This window comes from Cyprinodon variegatus, unplaced genomic scaffold (assembly GCF_000732505.1).
Source record: "Cyprinodon variegatus isolate N-32 unplaced genomic scaffold, C_variegatus-1.0 Scaffold530, whole genome shotgun sequence".
In the NCBI taxonomy this organism is placed as follows: Eukaryota; Metazoa; Chordata; class Actinopteri; order Cyprinodontiformes; family Cyprinodontidae; genus Cyprinodon; species Cyprinodon variegatus.
In genome coordinates, this window is record NW_015150983.1 from 360,033 (window position 1) to 381,374 (window position 21,342).

Below are 21,342 nucleotides of genomic sequence, written 5' to 3' on the forward strand. Positions count from 1 at the left end.
TGTAAGCTCACAACTAGGGACAGTCGTTTGGGCTGTGATTATTACACATGCTGTTATTGAGATGAAAATATTCCTAATATATTGGTAATCCTTACACTGGACCAATATCAGTAGTTTACACGGGTCTCCAACTTTAATTCTGTTCGTCTCCACTTTTACTCTTAACTTTAAAACCTTCTTCTCTGAGGTCATTTGCAAAAATATTAACAATGCTTGTTATTACAGGAGGCAGTCTGTACATCCGTATTAGACTTAGACTTAAAGTCCAGTACCAAAGTTGTCTCCAACTCGAACTGATCTTGACTAAATATCTAGATTTCGCCAAATAAGCTACAGAAACTTGGAATAAATTGTATAACAACAAAACTCTTCTTCCTGCTGACTGGTTTAAATCCTTTTTAAAGAACAGGGCTTTTTTTTAGTATTTAACTTTACATCAGAGAACACATCCTCCTCCTAACTCAGATCTTAATAAACAACAACATAGGTTACCATAACTATGCAGACGACACAGCTGTATAGCACAATATAACCAGGTGACTATAAACCCATTTGAGTGCAGTATAAATGTATAGAAGAAATCAATGCATGATTAATGTGAACGTTTCCTTGTGCTATATACATCAATCTACATTCGCTCACTCTGATTTACCCCAAAATGTAAAAGTTCACCTGAAAGGATGACCTTAGAGTGTTGAACATCAATGCATCACTTTCTTTGTGTGACAAGGAGCTTCAGAAAACAAATGCAATGTTTTTCGCCAAAATCTTGGATAAACTATCTTTGTGGTTCTTTAAGTTAACTAATGTGAAACAAATTGAATTGGATTTCATCAATCTAAGATAAAGTCCTTTGCCCAAAAAATGGAATATCCTCAGATATCTTGTTTTGGATACCTAATCATGTATAATAAAGCTGTTTTCATATATCTTAGGTTTAATTTGTTACCCTATGTCCTTTGTAAAACATGAAAATGAAAAAGTATTCATATAACACAGTGGATAGAAGAACAAACAAACTGTTTCCTATGGAAGAAAACTGTAACCTTGAGTGCTCAGTTTTCTAGGAAAAGTTAAGGATGTCGACATAAAAGAAAGCTTTTCACACAAGATGAGCTATGAGGTGAGCTTTTTTTTCTGCAGTTGCATTGTCAGTCACTCAGCTGTCAGCAACATTTTGTGATATTCAGCAAAGGAGGCTTTTGTGTTGACAAGAAAAAATCCCTTTTTGCCAGGTGGGGGGCTGGAAATTTAGAGCTGGACTTGCTTTTTCTTGTACGGTAGTAGCTTTGCCTCGTCTGTTCCTGTTTGGCTGTGACACCATCCTGGAGAGAAATATCAGCTGTGCTGCTGCCATCAACACTCTTGTTATAAATGTTGGAGATCTACCTGTTTTCCAGTGTAGTCCTGTTTCTCGGACTGACTGGCTGGATGTGCTCTCTTCATCCTCTAACATGGGAGCTGGCTCAGAGTTCCTTTGCTTGGCTGTGTGTTTCCTGGATGGGGCTGCCTTTCACAGCTGCTTTTTCTATATCTGCTTCTGTCTCCTTGAACCCCAGTCGGCCTCAGCAGATGGCCGCTCACACTGAGCCTGGTTCTGCTGGAGGTTTCTTCCTGTTAAAAGGGAGTTTTTCCTCTCCACTGTCGCTACAAGCATGCTTAGTGTGAGGGACTGAATCAGAGTCAATGAGTAGATGCAATCAACTGGTTTTCCTTAGATAGAATCAATTTGACTGTATGATCTGGTGAACTGTAAAGTACCTTGAGAACATGTGTTTTGAATTGCCGCTATATAAAGAAACTGAATTGAATTGAATTGAAGTTGCAATGACTTGCGGTGTTCCTACACTAGTGACTAAGGTCAAAAGAAAACTCTGAGGTCACTCTTACACTTTCCTGTCTCCTTATTTACCTTTATCAGTTAGTCAGGCACACCCAAAAAAGAATAAAAACCCAAATTACAAACTAAAGTCAGAGAGATGAGATAGCTGTATGCCTCCTAAAGGCCTGCCTGGCTTTTCTGGCTCCCCCAACATTGCATGAATGTAATTAGCCAAAGCATAAAGTGCCTGTTTTGGTTCTATGAGTATTTTCCGTCATGAAACAGCCAAAGACATCTGGTAACTGAACCTCTTCTAACTGCTGCCCTCATTAGTTCTGCTTCTGTGCCTACCAAGTATTTTTTTTTTTCATTAACAGCTAATTTTCATCTAACAATTATAATTGGCATTTATTACCAAGTGTTCCGTTAAAAAATGTCCAGTTTATATCTTAAAAAGGGAGAAAAGAATCTAAGTATCCTTCCTTTTAGCCTTCTCGCTTTGGAGAATAATAATTTTAATTTCTTTAGCAAGACAATTAATATGAGATCACCTTCATGAATGCAGTAAAATTGTTATCCTTGGTTAAAATTCATTCGAGTTACACTTTAAAATAGATTAATATATTTTCTGACAAATACATCATAAGATAAAGCTAGACACACCAGCAGCAATATTTATTTGTAGTACTCAAGTGCTTCGCTTCATTGAGCAATCAAACACCTTCCTGGGTGATCCAGTTGTGTTTTATCAGATCAGTTTATATCCAGGTGTGACCATTCTACCCATAGCCATGCTCCTTAGATCCCAAGGCATCTTAAGCAGAGTTCAAGCTGCTCTGATGCTACTACTGTACTACCACCTAACATTCAACCTGAAATGCACGGATTGTAGGGGCTTGCAACTTTACAAGTATTATGATTTGTTATGCATGTCACCTAACTCACATTTCTCCAGTAAAGTTCTAAAAGCTTCCAATTATTATCTATTTTCCCCTTGATCTTGCTAGGGCACAGGACCAAAGGCCATCTATGATTGTGACATTTGAGGTGCTATTCCTATAAACAGCAGCTCAGCATTTATGTTCATATTTTTAAACAACACAGATGCTATTTGTTGATAACCCAGTGTATGCTGCACTGCATATATGGAGGTCACAATTAGATTAATTCTCAGTATATTGTGGATGAATTCTAGGAGACATACATTCCCCAAACCAGATCTTTTTGTAAGTAGAGGTTTTTTATTTAGTTTTTACTTTAAATTCCAAAAGGTTAAATGAGTTGAATAGGAACTTAATTGGATACCTCACTGATGTTGATGCTGCTGATTTGTAATTGGCTGTAACTTGATGGAGAGCTAACCATCAAGAAGGTTGCAGGTGACCTTTAACACTGGAAAGGTACCTTAAATGAGACAGAAGTATACGTAAGTTGAACATTTTCAATATCATTTTTAATGTCTTTACCCATCATGCAAATTGGTAGTTTTCTGGCTCAGTTAGACATTAATTTGTTGTTTTAATGTGTTCTACTGACTTTTTTGGCTTTCAGAGTTAATACATGTATTTTATCTCAGGGATTTTTAATTTAATTATGAATATAAACAGACAGTTTTAACTATCAGGCTATTCTATAGATTTTCATGCACCTGCCAAAAGCTTAGTCCCATCTATGAGAGAACAGCCTGTTATAGGCCTGGTTTCATTTGTCATTCTTGTACTGTATGCCAAGTTTTGCTTATTTCCCCTTTTTCCTGTGAGACACGAAAATATTTACTTTGTCCAGAAGAGCTGCCAAATTCTTGCACTAACAGCACATCCTGTCTATAACAGGGACTGCTTTAGACAGACTTCTGTGGATGCTAACTGTAGTTCAATATCCTTTTCCCATTGTTTCCAAGGGTTTGACATCTCAGCGTGTAATGGATTCTATGAATTGGTGGAGGTGTGGACCTGCAGAATATTGTAGCATGTATTGAGCTGTTTGATTGCATTGCCTTGGTCTTTCCTGAAAACTGTCCTTATAGGGTAACGTATTGAAGGGCTCTTTGGTGCAGGTCGGATCTGGGAAATTATTTCTTCTCTCTCTGCATATATAAACTCACTGGCTTTGAATAATTAGAAACTGCAAAACCGTTATTCTCCATCAGCCCTTTCTTGGGTTACCATCTGTACCAAATTAGATTTTCAAATGCACCATTGAAAAGGCATTGCATGGTCATCGTGATTTGCAGACACATTTTTTTTTATAACTTTGATTCTTTTTTTTTTCCTTTGTTGACTTGATATCCTTGGGAATGTCTTATATATCTCTTACTAGAATATATAGTTGCTTATTTTCATTCCATAGTAATATTGTCATTCTATACTTATGTTTTAGGACTTTCTTTAAGGCTCAATGTGGTCAGTAAGGAGGCCAAAGCAGCAGCCAGCTGCATTGTATAAGACAGATGTATGCAGTGAATATTCAGGCATCTTTCTAAAGGGTATTATTGCATGTGTGTCTTATAGAGCGCTATAAGTAAGGCAGCAAGAGTGTCCTTGTACAACTAAACCTCAAGTCCTCAATCAGTTTGCAATGGAGAAAAGGTGCTTTGTAAATAGAGCTCACATGAAAATAGACAATTGTTTTTTTTTTCTAACTCAACATATCTTTTTTTCTTGGCTGTGTTAGCACAAAAATTATATATATTTTTTTCTTTTTGATTATATCTGTCTTGTAACATAGTAGCTTTGCAATAAAGTTGTACTGTTGGAAAGGTTTTTAATTCCCCTTGCAAATATGCAGTGGCGGTTCCAGAAAATATCCATGCAATGGCGAGTCAGGGACTGATGTGCACTGAGGGGTGCCCGAAAAACTAATGGGCGCCAAATACATTTTACATTCAATCTATGCTGATCAAAATAATCAAACAGGAAAATGAACATGTACAACTTCTATTTTTTTCTGACTAAATCTTTGAAGACAGCAGATTTTATGAGGCCTTTGCTAATAAAGCTATACAAATATTTATACATTAATGATTTATGAATTCATTTATGGTTCTGTCAGGTTGAGTGGAGGTTAAAGAGGAGCCTAATGGAGAAAATAATGAAAACCAGGAATACTTACAAGAAGCTAAAAGAAACTATGACGAGGAACCAGAAAATAGTGACTGAACAGGACATATGGTAGACAGAAACAAAGACCAGGCTAATCAGGAGATTCGGAGCAGGTGTGGATAGATTAATCTGGAAGGGAGCTAGGGGAAAGGGGACTGAAACAAGAGGGCAACAAGAAATACCTAAGAACTTAAATAGAATCAAAAATAAATAGAACCACACAAAAGAGAAATAAAACCATTGAAAACTCCAAGAGAAAGCTTAAAACAGAACCAGAAACCATGACATGTTTTCCATTGTATATACATTAAATGGGTTGGGTAGTTGTTCTTTTTCTTTAATTATATAGAAGATTCCTAGATGCAGAGACAACCTTTCCCTAATAAAACCTTAAGACAAATTTGTAAAAGAGGAAGTATTTTGCATTAGTCCTCTTTATTTACAGTATATTGCTGTTAATATTCGGTAGCAGTGGTGTCGGGGGCAGGAGTTTGGCCTGCAATCGGAGGGTTGTCGTTTGAGCCCCGGCTCGGGCTTTCAGTGTCGTTGTGTCCTTGGGAAAGACACTTCATTGCCTCCTGATGGTGGTCAGAGGGCCCGGTGGCACCAGTGTAGGCAGCAATGATGGAGGGCATTCAAGTCTCTCAACTCCCATTATTGAAGGTAATAAATCCCTCTCTGTGGGGAAAACATTGAAATCTTGGAGGGCACACTTAATTTCCTATGGAGTTTAGAATTGTGTTGTCATAGTATCTAATACACATATTTGTAGTCATTAATAATCCGTTTTCCTTTAAAAAGAAGACTCATTTGCTGCTCAACTTACAAATATTGTATAACTTTGACATAAAAGAAACATGTATTTTAATCAAAAACTGTTGACAAGTATTTTCTTTTACAAAATTAAGACAATAATCAAACCACCTTAGATTTCCTTACTTTATAGTTTAGTTTTTGCCAGATATTCAAATGGCTGCAGGACACATATTGCTATTATATTTAAAAGTTAACAAACCATTAAGCTAAGAAAATAAAATAACTATTTAGAAGCATCAGATTTTAGTTTCAAGGATTACCAATGCCAGGCAAGGATAATACATTATGCATTATATCTCACATCCAGATTTATCAATATCTAACAAAATAAACCCAGAAAGTTTTAAATTTTGTGAAATTAGACTTAAGCAAGAATTAATTTTTCTTGTAAAAAAAAAAATGCTGCATACATGGTCTTAAAAGGCCATAGTGACGTAAAACTTAAATAAATCTTCAATTCTGACCCTTTGCCTCAGGGGTAATAGGTATAGCTTTATACATACATGTATTGACTTATTTAAGTCTGAGAGAAGATAGATGACCAACTGAGACCTAAAACCCTGAAAAATGAATGTTAGGCTCAAAGGTGACCCACTGAGGCATGGACAGCACGTGTGACAGAAGGGCAAGCCAGATCTGAAGACAGATAGGACTTGCAGAAATTAGGCAGACATAGACAGTTTGTGTGTGTGTTTGTGAGGATGTCTTTATGCCCCAGCTGAGCCTCAGCAGAGCGGCCACACAGAGGCCAAGTTAAATGAGCGAGGGAGATTAAAGGCAGTGCTGGGCCATGCAGCCTCTGTATTCAATCACCGCTCTCCCTGCTACACCTCAGCCTGCATGCTGATCGAGCTGCAGTGAAAGGGGCCATCCACTCTGCCACTCCCATACACAAGTGCACTGGCAGTTCACCTCTGTTCTCACAAGATAAGATGCTAAATTTATTAGATTAATAATAAAATGGCAATGTCATCATTGTAGATACAGTTAACGCCACAGATTTTTAAGTAGATGTGCTTTGGTGTAAATGGCACATAAAGGAAGTTCTAAAAATTGACCAATTGCTGCTCTTGTGTGGTTCAGTTTGTAGCCTCAGGGCTGCAGGGACTTTCATAAAGACTTGGAAGCGCCTGCAGCGAAGGAACAGAGCCGCTGAAACACCCAGATGCACAAACATAAATCCATCCAGGACTTCTTTCCCCGTTTGAGATTTGTTTCCTTCCGGCCATCTTTCTAGATCAGCATTATTCTTCCTGTCACGTTTGAAAAAAATGGGGCTGTTTTATTTTCTTACCCGAAATCCAGACACAAACACAACAGATGGAAAGCTTTGGGATTTTAGGCTTCAATAAAACGAGAAAGTTTTCTCTCCCTTTTTTCGGAGAAAAGAAAGCTTTGCCGATGCTATCACCTTGAAAGTTGTCAAAGAGATTGCATTCTAAACTAACAGTAGCAATTATACCCTCAAACATGTTTGTACTGACCGAACAGTATATACTCAGCACAATTACAGGTACTTTAGTAGCAGGCTTTGATCGTGGCGTAATGCTATGCGACAGATCTTGCCTCTGTCTCCCAGGGGCCTATGGAATGAGAGAAATGATTGGGCTCCTACTAGGTTAGCCCGAGGTCTTTAGTCTGTAAAATCACAGTGAAATTTAAAGAACTTCATCATCATTGCCCTGTTTTGATGTGTCCTCAGGGAGAGAACCAAACATGCTTAATTGCAGCCCTGAAGTGGCTGGTTTGAGGTCTGGTATGTACATAAGCCTTGCTGTGCTACCAAGGGTTACTAAGGTTATTCGTTTTCTCCTTTTTCCCGCTGTTTTAATTGATGATCATTCATTGTTTCGCACCAACAGCCTGTTATTAAGCAGAGTTCATTATCTTAAAACACCAACGCTAAGGGAAAATGGCCGTCTCATGGGAAAATATTGTTTTTTGCGTGCTTTAAACAAGGTCACAGCAGAAAATATGAATCCTTGAGTCATTATGAAAAGCCCATTCAGCTACATGTGGTCTGAATAGATTTATTTGCGAAACAAAGAAGTGGGACGTTTGTTTCAATTGCTCTCAAGGTCTCTTGTAGATCCTTTGTTTTGCATGTTGTATTTTATCTTGTGTAGTTTGACTAGTCTGGTGTTATCGATCTGAATCTATCTGTTAGTGTATTGAATTGGTTCTTTTTTTTCTCACTTTTTAATGTCTATTTATTTTGTTTTGCATCAAACTTCTGGGGACTATGGACGCAAATTTGCCTAGTCAAAATAATCCAATGCATTTTTGAGTTTTGAACATGATGTATTTTGAAAAAATACAGCAAACTGATTTTTTTTTCTTTGAAACAGTCTGTGTTTAAGGTTATGTCAGTTTCTTTAGTCTATGATACAGCTGTTAAGCTATAGTTTATAAAATATATTACAGGAAACATATACTTTTAAATCCTCCCTTTTCTTGTTTAAATAATTCACTTGTGGTCTATAGGAGGCTTGATCAAGTGATACTACTAAAGCAGAGAACAATCATTAACAACAAGAGGTATGAGAATATTTGACCCATGTTAGATTAACCAATTAGTTACAAAAACTTTGAATACAAGCAGAGTTTTAATATCAAGTTGGTAATATCTTATATTATCGAAACCGGCCGATATTAGTTTTTAGGCTGATATATGACTGATATCCGATATTAATTTGGAAACCCCTAATTAGAGACTCCAAATACACAAAAAAATTTGTATATAAACTTAATATAATATATGTTGCATGACATGTACCCTCAAAATAAAAAAAATAAAATCACAAACAAAACTTTTGTTTTAGTTTTTTTTAGCCCATTCGATTGAGCTAGACTGGTTGTTCTATCATCCTGCACTGTAATAAAGAAACAAAGGATATTTCTACTGCATCATTACTGATGATTCTGTCTTTCTAATTCACTCTGGTAACCATGTTAGAAAACAGTAAAGATGTGTCTTTTCTAGGAACACTGCAGCTCTTTGTTTAGGAGGAAAAATATTTAGCCACACAGTTTTACATAACCCTCATTGTAGACATCCACAGACTGGCTACTCAGCAGGTTTCATATGTTCAGTAGTTAACATGCACAAACAGCTCCTACTGAATAAAAGAGAAGCAGCTGATGCAAAGAAATGTGAATAACATTTGGGGATTATGATGCAAAATCAAACATAACACTCGGCTGTTGGAAGAGGAGTAACCCTCACCCTACCTCCTCTTCCACCTCCTAGGAAAGCCTTATAAAGAATACCTAATTTTCTGCACAGCCATGCAAAATGTGTAATGACTCTTTGTTCTCCTATCTGTTTATGAAAAATATTTGATAAAAATTATGCTAATAATTTGTCAAAGCTATTTACTTTACTAATGAATTCAGAATACTTAACTATGTGGATCTTTTTGACTGAATTATATATCAGCATGAAACAGGGACCAGAAATAATGGTCAAAAAATAGCAAAGAGGTAAAAAGGGTTTACTTTTAGTTCATTGTGGAACATTCAGCTGAGTAGCTTTCAGTTAGCATGTGTGCAGATGTACTGCGTGAGACAAAGGCAGCCGTCTGAAGTCAATCTCAGGGTTATATTTGGCATTTATGTACTGCACTTATGCTTGCATACTGTAATGCATGTGTATTCCTTAGTGTGTGCGTGTGTGTGTGTCAGAGCTTCAGCGGGATTGCTGCTTGCTCAAGCATTTTAGTGAAAATGCAGCAGAAGAAAATCAAATCACGTTCCAACATAGCAAGTGAAGCACTCATAGAAGCTTGCTTTACCTAAAATAGACGGAGAAGGCCTGATGAGGCCTGAGTTCTCCAGAAAAATTGTCCCCAGAACCTACTCTGAGTAATGGTGGCATTGGCAGGGTATTGATAACTTGAAGGCTATATGTGTGATGGGTTTTGGCTAATAACAGCTACTGCATATAAATAGTTAAAAGCGACATACTTTTTTGCAGGTTATTTCAACATTCTTAGTTGAAGAAATAAAAACTGTAAATCAGTTTATAAAGGTTGTCTAAACAAGCAGCTTACCTATTAAACATTAATAGACAAAAAAGGCCACTATACATTAAATAGGCCTTAGCCCCAAAAGTAATATTTTTTTAATATCATTTTAAAATGTTAAATGTATTTCCTTCATTCTCCTCCTCTCTTGCTGCATCAACTTCTCAGCTGCTGATAACAATTATAAACTTTTTAGCAGTATTGCAAAAAAAAAAATTAAACACAATATAGAAAACAAATAAAGTAAAGTGCTGCTTATGTAAGTGATTTAAACATAATTGTATTTTTCTTACTTGTTGACCTTCTGTCACATTCATATTCACAGAAACTGCGACTGAGATTGTTAATCTCTGTAAGCTATAAACATCAAAATTACTTAGAATAAACACTTGACATACTGCATTTCTCCCTTTGTGTAACCTATCTGAAACAACTACTAAAAAACATATTTTTTTCTTACACTTACATTTTCATAATAACCTGTAGTACTTTAGGTTTATCCTTTACTACCTAGTACTGTAGGTTAACTAGAATCAATGTATTTGCTGAAATTACTCCTAAGTTTTAATGTTTATAGTATTGCAAATTTTCCTGAGTTTATTTTTTACATCATTGAGATGCTTATCCCAGTTTAACACAGCGAAGCGGCATGCGTGCACTATGCATATCAAACCTTTTCCTTTGCAACGGATTCATAATATGTTTGTTCAACAGCCATATTACATGCGTAGATACGTGACGCTGTTCCTAATTTGGGATGAGTTTGTCATTTTAGACGCATGCGCTCCAGTTTGGAGTAGAGAATAACAGAAACACAACATTTGTTTTCACATTTCACTTCAGGCCAAGGTGCTTCTTCTACTTGGTGCTTTTTCACAAGATAATACCAAACGCCTGCAGTAATAACACCCAACCAGCAGATGTTGGTACATGATTGAGATTGGTCAAGATGCTGATTTTTAGGTGATCATATATTACTTATAAGTTCATAACTTTCAAAAATAGTACTGTTTAATTTACTTTAATTTACATGTCATAAAAACTCGCCTTTGCTCAGAGCCCTGTTGCTGAACCCATTGCTCTTTAGTGTCTCTTCACTGTCGGGTGTAAATTTCAGTTTTCAAACATATGTGCGTTCGCTGCTTTGCTGCGCTTACTCTCCGTTATGAGTCAGGTGTATTTACTGCTTGCAAATGAAAACTTATGAAAATCATTTCATGGTTTTTACTGGACATGAAATACTGTTTTACAATTAAGTTTATATATTATGGCAAGCTTTCATATTTTTCAATGCTGCTACGTATTTTTAAATATACAAACCTAACCATGCCTTGTAATTGCCCAAAACAAAGCAATTAACACACAAAAAAGTAAATAATCTGCTTTTTTTAAAACTAATAGCTTGTTTTGTTCAACAGTTGGTGCATTCAGGTGCATCTGTGGTTAAAGAAAATATGCAATGAAAGTTTGTATGAAGTAACCTAAGGGTCATGCAGGCCTTTACACAAGGAAATTGGTTTGTCACAGTTAACAGACTTTCCTCTGTTCAAAAATATGCAAGGGAATTTCTGAAAACAGGTTAGGCAGCGCACCTGCCATAATCACTTTTTTGTTACACTTTCAAACATCAAGGACACACTGTTCATTTGCCAGACTGCTTCAGGTAATCGTCCATGTCCAGAATCCTAATTAATTGAAAACTACTATAAGACACTGCCTACATTGTTTCCATAACCCTTCTCTCAAGTAGATGTCATTTTGTAGAATTCCTTCAAGCCTTACATCATCCCCTTGACCTCTTACCTTAAACTGTAATTTCAGCTTGCTTCTCTCTTTTTCCTGTTATGTCATACCTTCCTGTTGGCTCCTCCAGCCTTTGATTAAAGGTGTTAAAAGGATTCATTTAAAAACTAGTCTGCAAGGCCCTAGGGTAGAGTGACAACATCTATGTTCCACTAAAACAGCATTTGGATCCAAAATGGGATTTCTGACTGGCAGACTTGGCGCCGGCAACTCTTCCCTCTTTTCCAACAGCTGTAGCATGCTGGAGCGATACAGCGTTTTAGTTTGGCATGTGCAAACACACGCATGCATAGGAACTCTGTCCTCTCTGGCAGAACAGATGTGAAGCCTGTTTTCAGCTCTGCCAAGCAGCCATGCTGTGTTTCTGGGTTAAGTGGGGACCATGTGGGTAAAATATTTGTGTTAGGAGTGCTGCAGCCATTCTATGTACTTTGATGTGTAAAAAAGTGAATGCCTTAAATACAAAGTTTGCAGTAGGTTATATTATCTTAACACCACTCATTACTATTGTACGCAAGTAATTTGGCTTCTCCCTGGGCCAAAATAACAATATTGCGCATGTGATACTCAAGTCAATTTGTGTGATATTTTGGCAAACAGTAATTTAGCCATTGGATTGTGCTTAAAGGACACCGTGGATAGCAATTTCAGTTGCTTGATTATATTAAATCTTCACAGATAAAAGATACACATGCTACAATTCCTTGCACATTGATATGGCTGATATGTGAAGATGTATAAAAAGTCCTGAACAAGTTGATCTTTACTGCTCAATTGTTAAAACATGAGGCTGTGGCATATTTATAAAAAAAAATCCCCGGAAAAAAAAAAACCCAAGAACTCAAGGAATTCCCAAAAAACCTCCCAAACTTTTGCATGCCAAAGGGAAAGGAACCAAAACCCGCCATAACCCAGCTTTTCAACCTATTCTTCATTATGAGTGATTTCATGTGGCTCAGGTGTAAAATAAGGATCCAAGTTATCAAGTAATCATCTAAAATGAATTGATCTTGTCAATTTCCTAATGATTAATTGATCAGCAGACATTTTCTCCACACCTTTTGATTGTATCAGGGAGGGTTTTTCCATAACATGATGGCCTGCTATTAAAATCTGACATGATCTTTTAATAGCAGGGTATGTTATCTGACATATTGTCATACTTGCCGCTTTTCTGTCACTGAAGTGTGGGATAACTGATATATCACTCTTTTTTTAGGGTAATGAAACATTCAGTGGTGCGTGGGACACTTTGCACTGTTTTTGCACTAAGTGCATTAATTTGCAAAATCCCTTTCAATCAACCATGCTTATTGGTATAACAACCTTTTTTCCCACAATTCCCTGTTACTTTTTTGTCTTCGTGTCCTGACCTTCTTAGCACATCGGCCACGTTTGGTTAAGAAGGTAATGCTGCTCCACCATGCACCATGACTGGATGATGTTATATTTAGGGGATAACTTAAAGAGCTTGTCGAGTATTTATATTTACAAGCAGGACTGCATCCTTGTTATCTTTAGTGTAAAATAATTTTGCACATGACATTTAATGCTTCTTTCAGCCTCCAGCATGATTATCTCTGTTGTAGCTGCTTAAGGATGAACTTTTTATGGATGGTGATCATGAAACAGAAATGAGAGCAGTTTTGTTTAGGTGGAGATTTTCAGTTAATCTGATAGAACAAATTTATTCTTATTAACCGTTAATGCAACACTGTGTAAATTTTGACCCAATGAGAATAATTTGAGATATATTTAGTTATGTTTAGGCCAATATAAAGCACTTGGTCAGTGCTGATGCTCTGTGTGGGTTGCTCTTTTCACTCCATTAAGATTACTAAATGCTAAATGTGCTGTTTATTACCATCACTGCTTATAAGAAACTCAAAGGCTTTTATATCTCTGTTGTTTTTGAGTTTGTTTTTTTTTTTTGCATATTTTTCACACACTTCTTTGAGTTTTACTGGTGTAATAACTATAGTTTTTTTTTTTTTACTTACTGTTGTAATCTAGCGTACTCTACAGTATCCTTTTCATATTACATTTTCATATTTTATACCACCATTGCACATTAAAAGATATTTCTATTCTATTATATTCTATTTCAGAGAAATACAATAATAAAATTGAAAATAAAATTATTTGTTTACATACTTCTAAGGATCTATGGACTCCTACAAACTACTTAGAAGCATGTTAACAAACAATTTTAAAACTATAGTTGAAAAAAAATCTTGGTGTAAATAGTTTCAGCTATAGACACTAAAACATAGCGAATATTCTTCATATTAGTGTTGGTTTCCCAAATTATTAATTATACTTAAAGATTGGATTAAGCTAGGAAATAGCATTGTATGTTCAACTAGTGAAAAAACATGCATGACTACAGCTATCCTTACAAATCTGTGAATAATTTAAAAAAAGTCCAACTGTTTCAGGTCTTAGAAATAGCAGAAACATGAATCCTTTTAGACTCTAAGGAAGGTGCTGCTCTCACTCAGGACTAATATTCAGGTTCAACATTTTTTTTTCATAGTTTATTATCTTGAGAAGAATTAACTTTGACATGTAATGTCACTTCTGTTTTTTCTTGAAGTGATTTTTGTATTATAAATACAGCATGTGTTGCAGCGCTGGTCTTTAATTCATGTTTATAGTGAGTTGAAAATGTCATTATGGATTTATGAGAAATGACAGGAGGTTTTCTGTAAGCACTAGTCCAATCAATGATTCTGCTGAAATTAGTTGTAACACATTACCACAATGTCTCTATGCACTTTAAATGATGTTATATTAACATTTATTTAAAGTAAAATCAAAAACCATTCCCAAGAATTATTTTTTTCTCCCATGGAAGCTCCCATCACTGTAAAATAAAGAACAATTAAACTGCTTCCTTAAAAAACACTGCAGTAATTTCCATGTCACTCAGTCCTTTTGTACTAGAATTGGCAGGACACTTGGAAATAGTTTGGAAATTGCTCCTTCTCATCTAGCTCAGCATGCAGCCGCAGCGTGACTCCAGCACACTGCGGATTTTCAAAATACATATAAAATGCTACTTACCTTTTCTGTCAAGTCTGCAGTGCACATTTTACAAACGTGCGAGCATTTTAATCAGCAGATGGGGACTCAGATTGCAGCTACGGCTGCAATTCGATGTCTTAAGGTGCATTCAAAGTCAGATATGTTAAATAATTTAGAAAAAAACAAATGTTTAGACATTCGGTAAGACATTACAAGCAGCACATGGAGAAAAAAAGCTCAGGTAATTTCCACATTTCATGTACTGCAGATCCAGAGAAGTATTGAGAAACAGAAGAAATAATAAAGCACAGGAGCATGTCAATAATATAACATTGTATTATGCCATATGCTCTGCCACATGAATCTATCTTCTGCCACAGTCAGGGCTCTCATTTCACTCTAGGGTGGCCACACATACATTTTAATCAGCCATTTGGCCAGCCAAGCTGACAACTGCTCAACAACAGAAGACGATAAGGGTGATGATAAATCATAGCTCTGCTTCTACAAGCTTTGGGTTACTTTGAGGACTCCTGCCAGTTGTAGATTTTTCCCATGATTCATGAGGCCATTCCAGAAAGCAGGATTACTTTTTTTTTTTCCTGTCTTCACGATCCAAATTATTCATGGGATAACTGTGGATAAATTGGATGACATCCTACTACTTTCATGGATAAAAGTGGTAATGAACAGCACTAAACAATTTTGATTTAGCAGGAATCTAAAGAGACATTTTATATATCATCCAGTTTGAATTAAAGCCGTTCAAAAAGTAGCTTTTGGAGCATTATTTCTTAATATTTTTATGCAGTCAATTAAAAACTGCTGGTTTTTACTTCCTTTTTCTTGTTAGGTCTTAATTTTCATGATATCATTCCCAGTATCCATGTTACCCTTTGCAGTTTGTTCCGGAGGCTGAGCCATGGGGACGCTTGGAGCAGTTTGTATTTAAAAAGAAGCGAGTCAATCATCACATTACCGGGATAGAAAGACCACCCAGTCATGAATCTCTTACACAGGCAGTAACCAGGAAATACATTGTAGACACGTGTGCTTGCACTCAGTTGTGCACTTACCTCTTAACTCTTTCTTAAATATTTATAACTCCCTTCTCAGATATAAAGTATTGAACAGTTAGTATTCAACCGAAATGGAGGATTCTGCAAAATAGCACAACTGCATCTAAAATGAAGTCCTTTATTTTGTAGAGCTGCATGCGTGCTCGGTGTGAGGGATTGCTGTTGAGTCAACATCAAAATGAAAGCTTATATCAACTGTAGCCACATGCTTATCCAAGAGCAGCGTGTCCTGCAAGTCAATGACTTGATGCAATCAGCTGGTTTTCCTTATAGAGAGAAAGCGTTTTATCAATCTAAATCTGTAATCTGATTGAATTGGTTCTGTAAAGTGCCTTAAGGTGAAATGTGTTGTAAATATATATGAATATACTGAATTTTATTGATTAGAGTAGAATAAAAGTGTTGCCTAGAGTATTGTTCACATTTTGATAAACTAAAAAAGTTATTCTTAAAAAAAAAAAAACAAATCAGGAAAGTTAACAATATAATGTGTGCAGATAAACTGAAGACTTTCTTTTACATACTAATCATAGCTCTGTATTGCTAGATAGTTTTATTTCTAAAGAAAACTAGTTAAATTCTTTCTCTCTGTAGAAATTTGCTGAGCCTTTAACAATTTTGTTTTTTACATTTTATATGCCACACATAACACAATAATACAATAAACACAAAAAAACACATAAATTCATGTTTTTTTTTTACTAACATGTATATATATATATTTATATGTAAATAAAATCAGTTGAACATAAAAAAATAAAATATAACATATGTTGCACGCTTACATTTTTCTTATATTAAGTATTTATCGTTAGTTTTACAACCAAATTACTGTTTAAATATGACAGAACTGAACTTTTAGACTTGCATTTTAAAATGCTTTGTTATGTGTTTTGAAATTAGTCTAATTATGATCTCCATATAAAAAAGGCCCGGCTGGGCAGCAACATGAAAGATAAAGGAATACAGTTTTTAGGTCTGGCCAGTGTTTGATAGAAATGCAGTCTAGTAATGAACTCCAACAACTCAAGATAGCAGAACAAGCGAGAATTGCGGCCACTAATCAGTCTTTGAGGTTGTTGACTTCACACATGGTGCATCAGCACCACACGATCTGTGAGATTACATAAGACATCCAAACAGTCTATCGGTTTTGTCGCAGTGGATAACATCCAGAGAGAGGCAGAACAAGTAGCGTTGGTTTGGGTCAGATGCACTGAGATTTAGATGCTAATTATTCCGATTCCTCTTTTAGCATTGGGAGACCAATCAGAGATATACGTCTAATTCATAGCTACATTGAATTATACGACTCATCAAGATGCATAATAGTTTACTACATTTTACAGCAGATTTAGCCCCATTTAAAGTATGTACAGTAGTATTCATTGCCAGTGTTGTTTTGAAGAGCGATTGATTTTGTCATTGCTTTTAAAAGGTTTTTTTATGTGTGTGTGTAATGAAAAAGCTTTAGGCACACTTTGCCACCCTTCAACATAACTAATCTGTGCGCTTTTAGTAAAACTTTTATAAGAAAAAAATTCAGTCATTTAACTTTCTGTTAATTTAAATGATCTGAAATGTAAGATCGAAACATAACATATGAATTGATAGACGTTCCATTAATCAGCACCACAGAATACTGCCTGTTTCCGAAATTACACATTTTCACTTTGCTCACCCTGTTTTACAAAAACTATCTGTTTTTGTCAATTTGAAAATATGCTTCGGCTACTAATAATATAAAAAAATTACCAGAAACACAGTTATACATTGATACTTACAATATGATTTTATTTTATCCCATTCTCCCTATATTTGCTACATAAACAATGTCTTTATTGATTATTGTTTGTCTTTTTTGTTGGTTCTTTGTTATTTAGTTGGAAATGCAAAAAAGAAAAAAAAAAAACACACACCTTCCAGATTATATGCTATAATATGCAGCTGCCTTTGATGTAATCAAAACAGGCAGCTGATTGGGGTATTTTTTGTTGTTGTTGTTTGTTTGTTATTTTCATTAGTTGTTTTTTGTTTGTTTGTGCATGTCTGTGTGTTTGTAAAGCAGGTCCAGATGCAGGAAATGCGAAAAGTGTAAATTGACCAGTATTCATCTTAAATCAATATGAAGACCAATGAGTTCAACAACTCAGACACCGAAACCAAAGTTCTGTTTGTTTGATATTTTTGTTTGTGAAGCAAGTAAATATATGGTGTATAGACAAAAGGAAAAAAATTGTGTAATTATTCAAGTTAAGCGTATCAAACGGCACAAAACTATGAAATAAATTCCACCTCTGTTCTTAGCCTGTGGCCACAAGCAGCACAGGCACCTGTGTGGATGAATCCTGATAGATCCCCATTACCCTGGGAGTGACCCTTCACTGCTCAGTTCATTTAGCTAGACACCCAAGTGTCTGCGACTAAAGTCCAGATTTAATCACAGTTGCCTTCCTCTTGCCAATCACAATTAGGTCCTGATAAGCCTCCCTGGAATGGCACCCAGGGGCCTCCACACACAGACAAAGGTTAATTTGTGAGCATCAAGGGCTCAGCTACAAGGTCAAAGGTCGCTTGATTGAATACATGGAAAAATGCATTTGGGCAAGATGGTGGGGCTTGGCAGCAATTACAAACTTCATCAGTATTCATGTGTTTCTCTTCATAGGTAATGGGTACATTACCTGGAAATAGGTGGACTGATTGTTGTTGAAGTATTATAAGAAGCAGCTTATAGGCTGTACTTAGGTGGCTGGAATTAGAAACCTTTTTTTTCCTAAGGGAAGCATCAAATGTGTTTTACAAGTCTGCAGTTTTCCTCTGTTAAGTCCTATGTTGACCTATCCAAGTAGTTTGAATCTGTTACACTGTACAAAAAATGTTTATGACCTAATTTCTTTGTAGTTGTTTTAAATGTTTGATTTGGCTGTTAAAGTAGGATGTTATGCCCTTTGTGTTTTTGAAAAGTTGACATTTGTTATCAAAAAAATACAATGAAATTAGTTGCCTGGTGCCAAAGATCATTTACAGGTAACCAAGGCATGCATATATATATATATATATATATATATATATATATATATATATATATATATACTTTTATTTCCATGTGAAACAAATATTTAATACTATTAATTAATTTTGTCATTTTGTGTTTACCAAAAGAGATTTTGTTTAACAGCCTAGACAATTTCATTTTTTAAAGTGCAGCCTTGAAAAACAGTAATAAATACATAAAAAAATAAAATAGCAATATAAACAAATAACTGCATATTTACAGTTCTAACATTTACTTTTACTTAATAAAATAAATTTGTCAGAATGTTCAATGACAACACTGCCTTTTTTAAATTAAAAAGAATTTTCTGATGTTATTTATGATTAATAAACATAGAACGTAGAAAAAGGCTTTTGCCTTTAAAAATGAGACCATGATCAATTTTCTAAAGACTTTTTGCAACCTTTAAAGATACTAATTTCTATTTACAGTAGGCTCAAAAAACAAAGGGGAGAAAAACATTAACTTTGTTTAATTGTGGACCTTGTGATTTCATGTATCGTTCGGTCTTCTTCGATTCGGCTAAATCTCGCTAGATCAAATTTAGCTTGGAAGAGTATTACATTAAATTCTCCCCCTAATTAAGTTTTTTTTGTTTGAATTTTCAGCTTGGGTTATGTGCTAAACTCAAGCTTTACTTGATTTTAGCTGTCTTCAAATAATCTCCTTTTATTCTTTCAGGTAAACTACATTTCTCCCAAACTCTGCAGATTTTATGCAAAAACAGTCATAGGCTGTATCTGAACCTTTTTTTAATTTTTTTTTTTTTTTCAGTTTTTCAGTGTTGTCCTACATTCCATGGAATACTAAGTGCTGTGTGCCAAAGTATTACATAATTTTTTTGTACTCTCACTAATTGATGCCTTTGTAGACAGCTGATTTTGATCCTGTGTAATTTCTCTGTTTTATGGAGCTTTGGCAAAAAAGGCAAATTAGTGAAAGTCAAGGAAATTTTGAAATGAAAACTGCTATTTTTGTGAAGTTTGTCACATTTATTAAAAGTGATGGCAGGTGCTGAAATCTAACCTATGGCATTGATATCTCTCAGTATTAGTTTATTGGTTTTCAGGTTTATGCAACCAAGTTATTGCTGAGGTTTTATCTTTACATGTTTGACATTCCTCTTATGGATTAGTCTGTGTTTCAGTTAATAATAGTATTACATGTTTGACTAAAATGTGTATTTTTTTGCATATTTGTTGCATTACAAAAATCTTGTATTTTAACAGGGCTGTGTAGAGTTTCAGAATCCACAGCAATAATACTGTTTAGCACTCTATGAAGCTATCACATTTTCTACCCGATTGAGCTGCTGTAGATTCGGACATCAATACCAGGGCTTCCTGGATGCACATGGATCAGAGTTTTTGATTTTACAGAGTAGAAAGACTAGTTTATCTGCTCTTGTTTATGATTGCATCTCTCTGACCTCCCATGCTGTGCTGCAATGTCATTTACAGGCCAGCTGGCAGCGGGGACATGTGAGATTGTGACGTTGGACAGGGACAGCAGCCAACCACGACGGACCATCGCCAGGCAGACGGCCCGCTGCGCCTGTAAGAAGGGCCAGATCGCCGGAACTACAAGAGCCAGACCCGCGTGTGTGGACGGTAGGAGCGAGGGGGTGGAGAGGGGAGATCCTGGCTTTGCTTGCTTTGTTTTAAGGGCCCACTTAGTGTTTGAGTAGTTCCATCCAGCGTGTAGTTTCACTTCAGTGAAAATTACTCAAACATGAGCATGCTGCTCCCAAGGCATGTTTGACTGAAGTAGAGAAACATGTTGGCTTTGAAGCACATTGAGATTACATGTAAAAAGAAGCAGTATCCAAATGTTTAACTGTGCAAACAGTCTTAACTCAGCTGCTTAAGGTTTGATCCCTTTTTTTTTCCTTTTCTACTGAAGGTTTAGTTTGATAAACCTACAAGGATATAAAGCAAAGTGGCTCAATAGGAGTTCCTTTATGTTACTAAGACCTGCACCAAATCTATTTACAGTTGAGTCACTTTCTAAAGCTGCTTCAGGGGAGTTTTAAAATCCCACCCTAACAGATGGGCTTATTTTTTTCCCCCTGAATAGTAACACCATTACTGCAATAGAATGTTTCAGCACAGATGGATTTTTTTCTTCATCCTTGTTGTGTCTGTCATTCCTGTTTTAACTATTTAATTGGGTAGCCAGAATTAATCTTAACTTGACAACCAGGTAATTTTAATCTTTCTGCTACAAAAAGCTTTTTTCAATGTCCCTGTTTGTGTGATCAGTTGTTAGCTACATTTGCAACAATATAAAGATGTTGATGTTGGAGTCCAACCTGGACAAATGATGTGATAAGAATTTTATACCATGGATTCTTTGGAACTGCAGTTGGCATTCGAATTTATGTACTTTAAATGCTTCGGACCAAATACATAAAATAAAAAGGGAATAAGAAATGAATGTCCAGCTGTTCACAGGCATTTTTTTGTAGACCCATATTTCTATAGGTGTGAAACTTTAATAAGTACATTGCTTATCTACCAATAAAACACTGTCTAATGCCTTCCGTATTTGGTAAAGCATTGAATTGAATTATGTTTTCATAACCGTTACCTAAACTAAAACTAGTGTTGCA

General features: G+C 35.7%; 1 protein-coding gene across 3 annotated transcripts in view; it reads left to right on the forward strand.

Annotated features, from left to right (window-relative positions):
- Positions 1 to 21,342, forward strand: part of LOC107095223 (protein FAM19A5-like) — a 193,421-nt gene that overhangs the window by 86,295 nt on the left and 85,784 nt on the right. For all 3 annotated transcript variants that reach the window (XR_001481727.1, XR_001481728.1, XM_015391225.1), the window contains exon 2: positions 20,192 to 20,341. Coding sequence is in view for 1 of the 3 variants with exons in the window: in XM_015391225.1 (XP_015246711.1) it covers positions 20,192 to 20,341 (150 nt within the window). In the remaining 2 variants the exon portion in view is untranslated. The remainder of the gene's footprint in view (positions 1 to 20,191; positions 20,342 to 21,342) is intronic.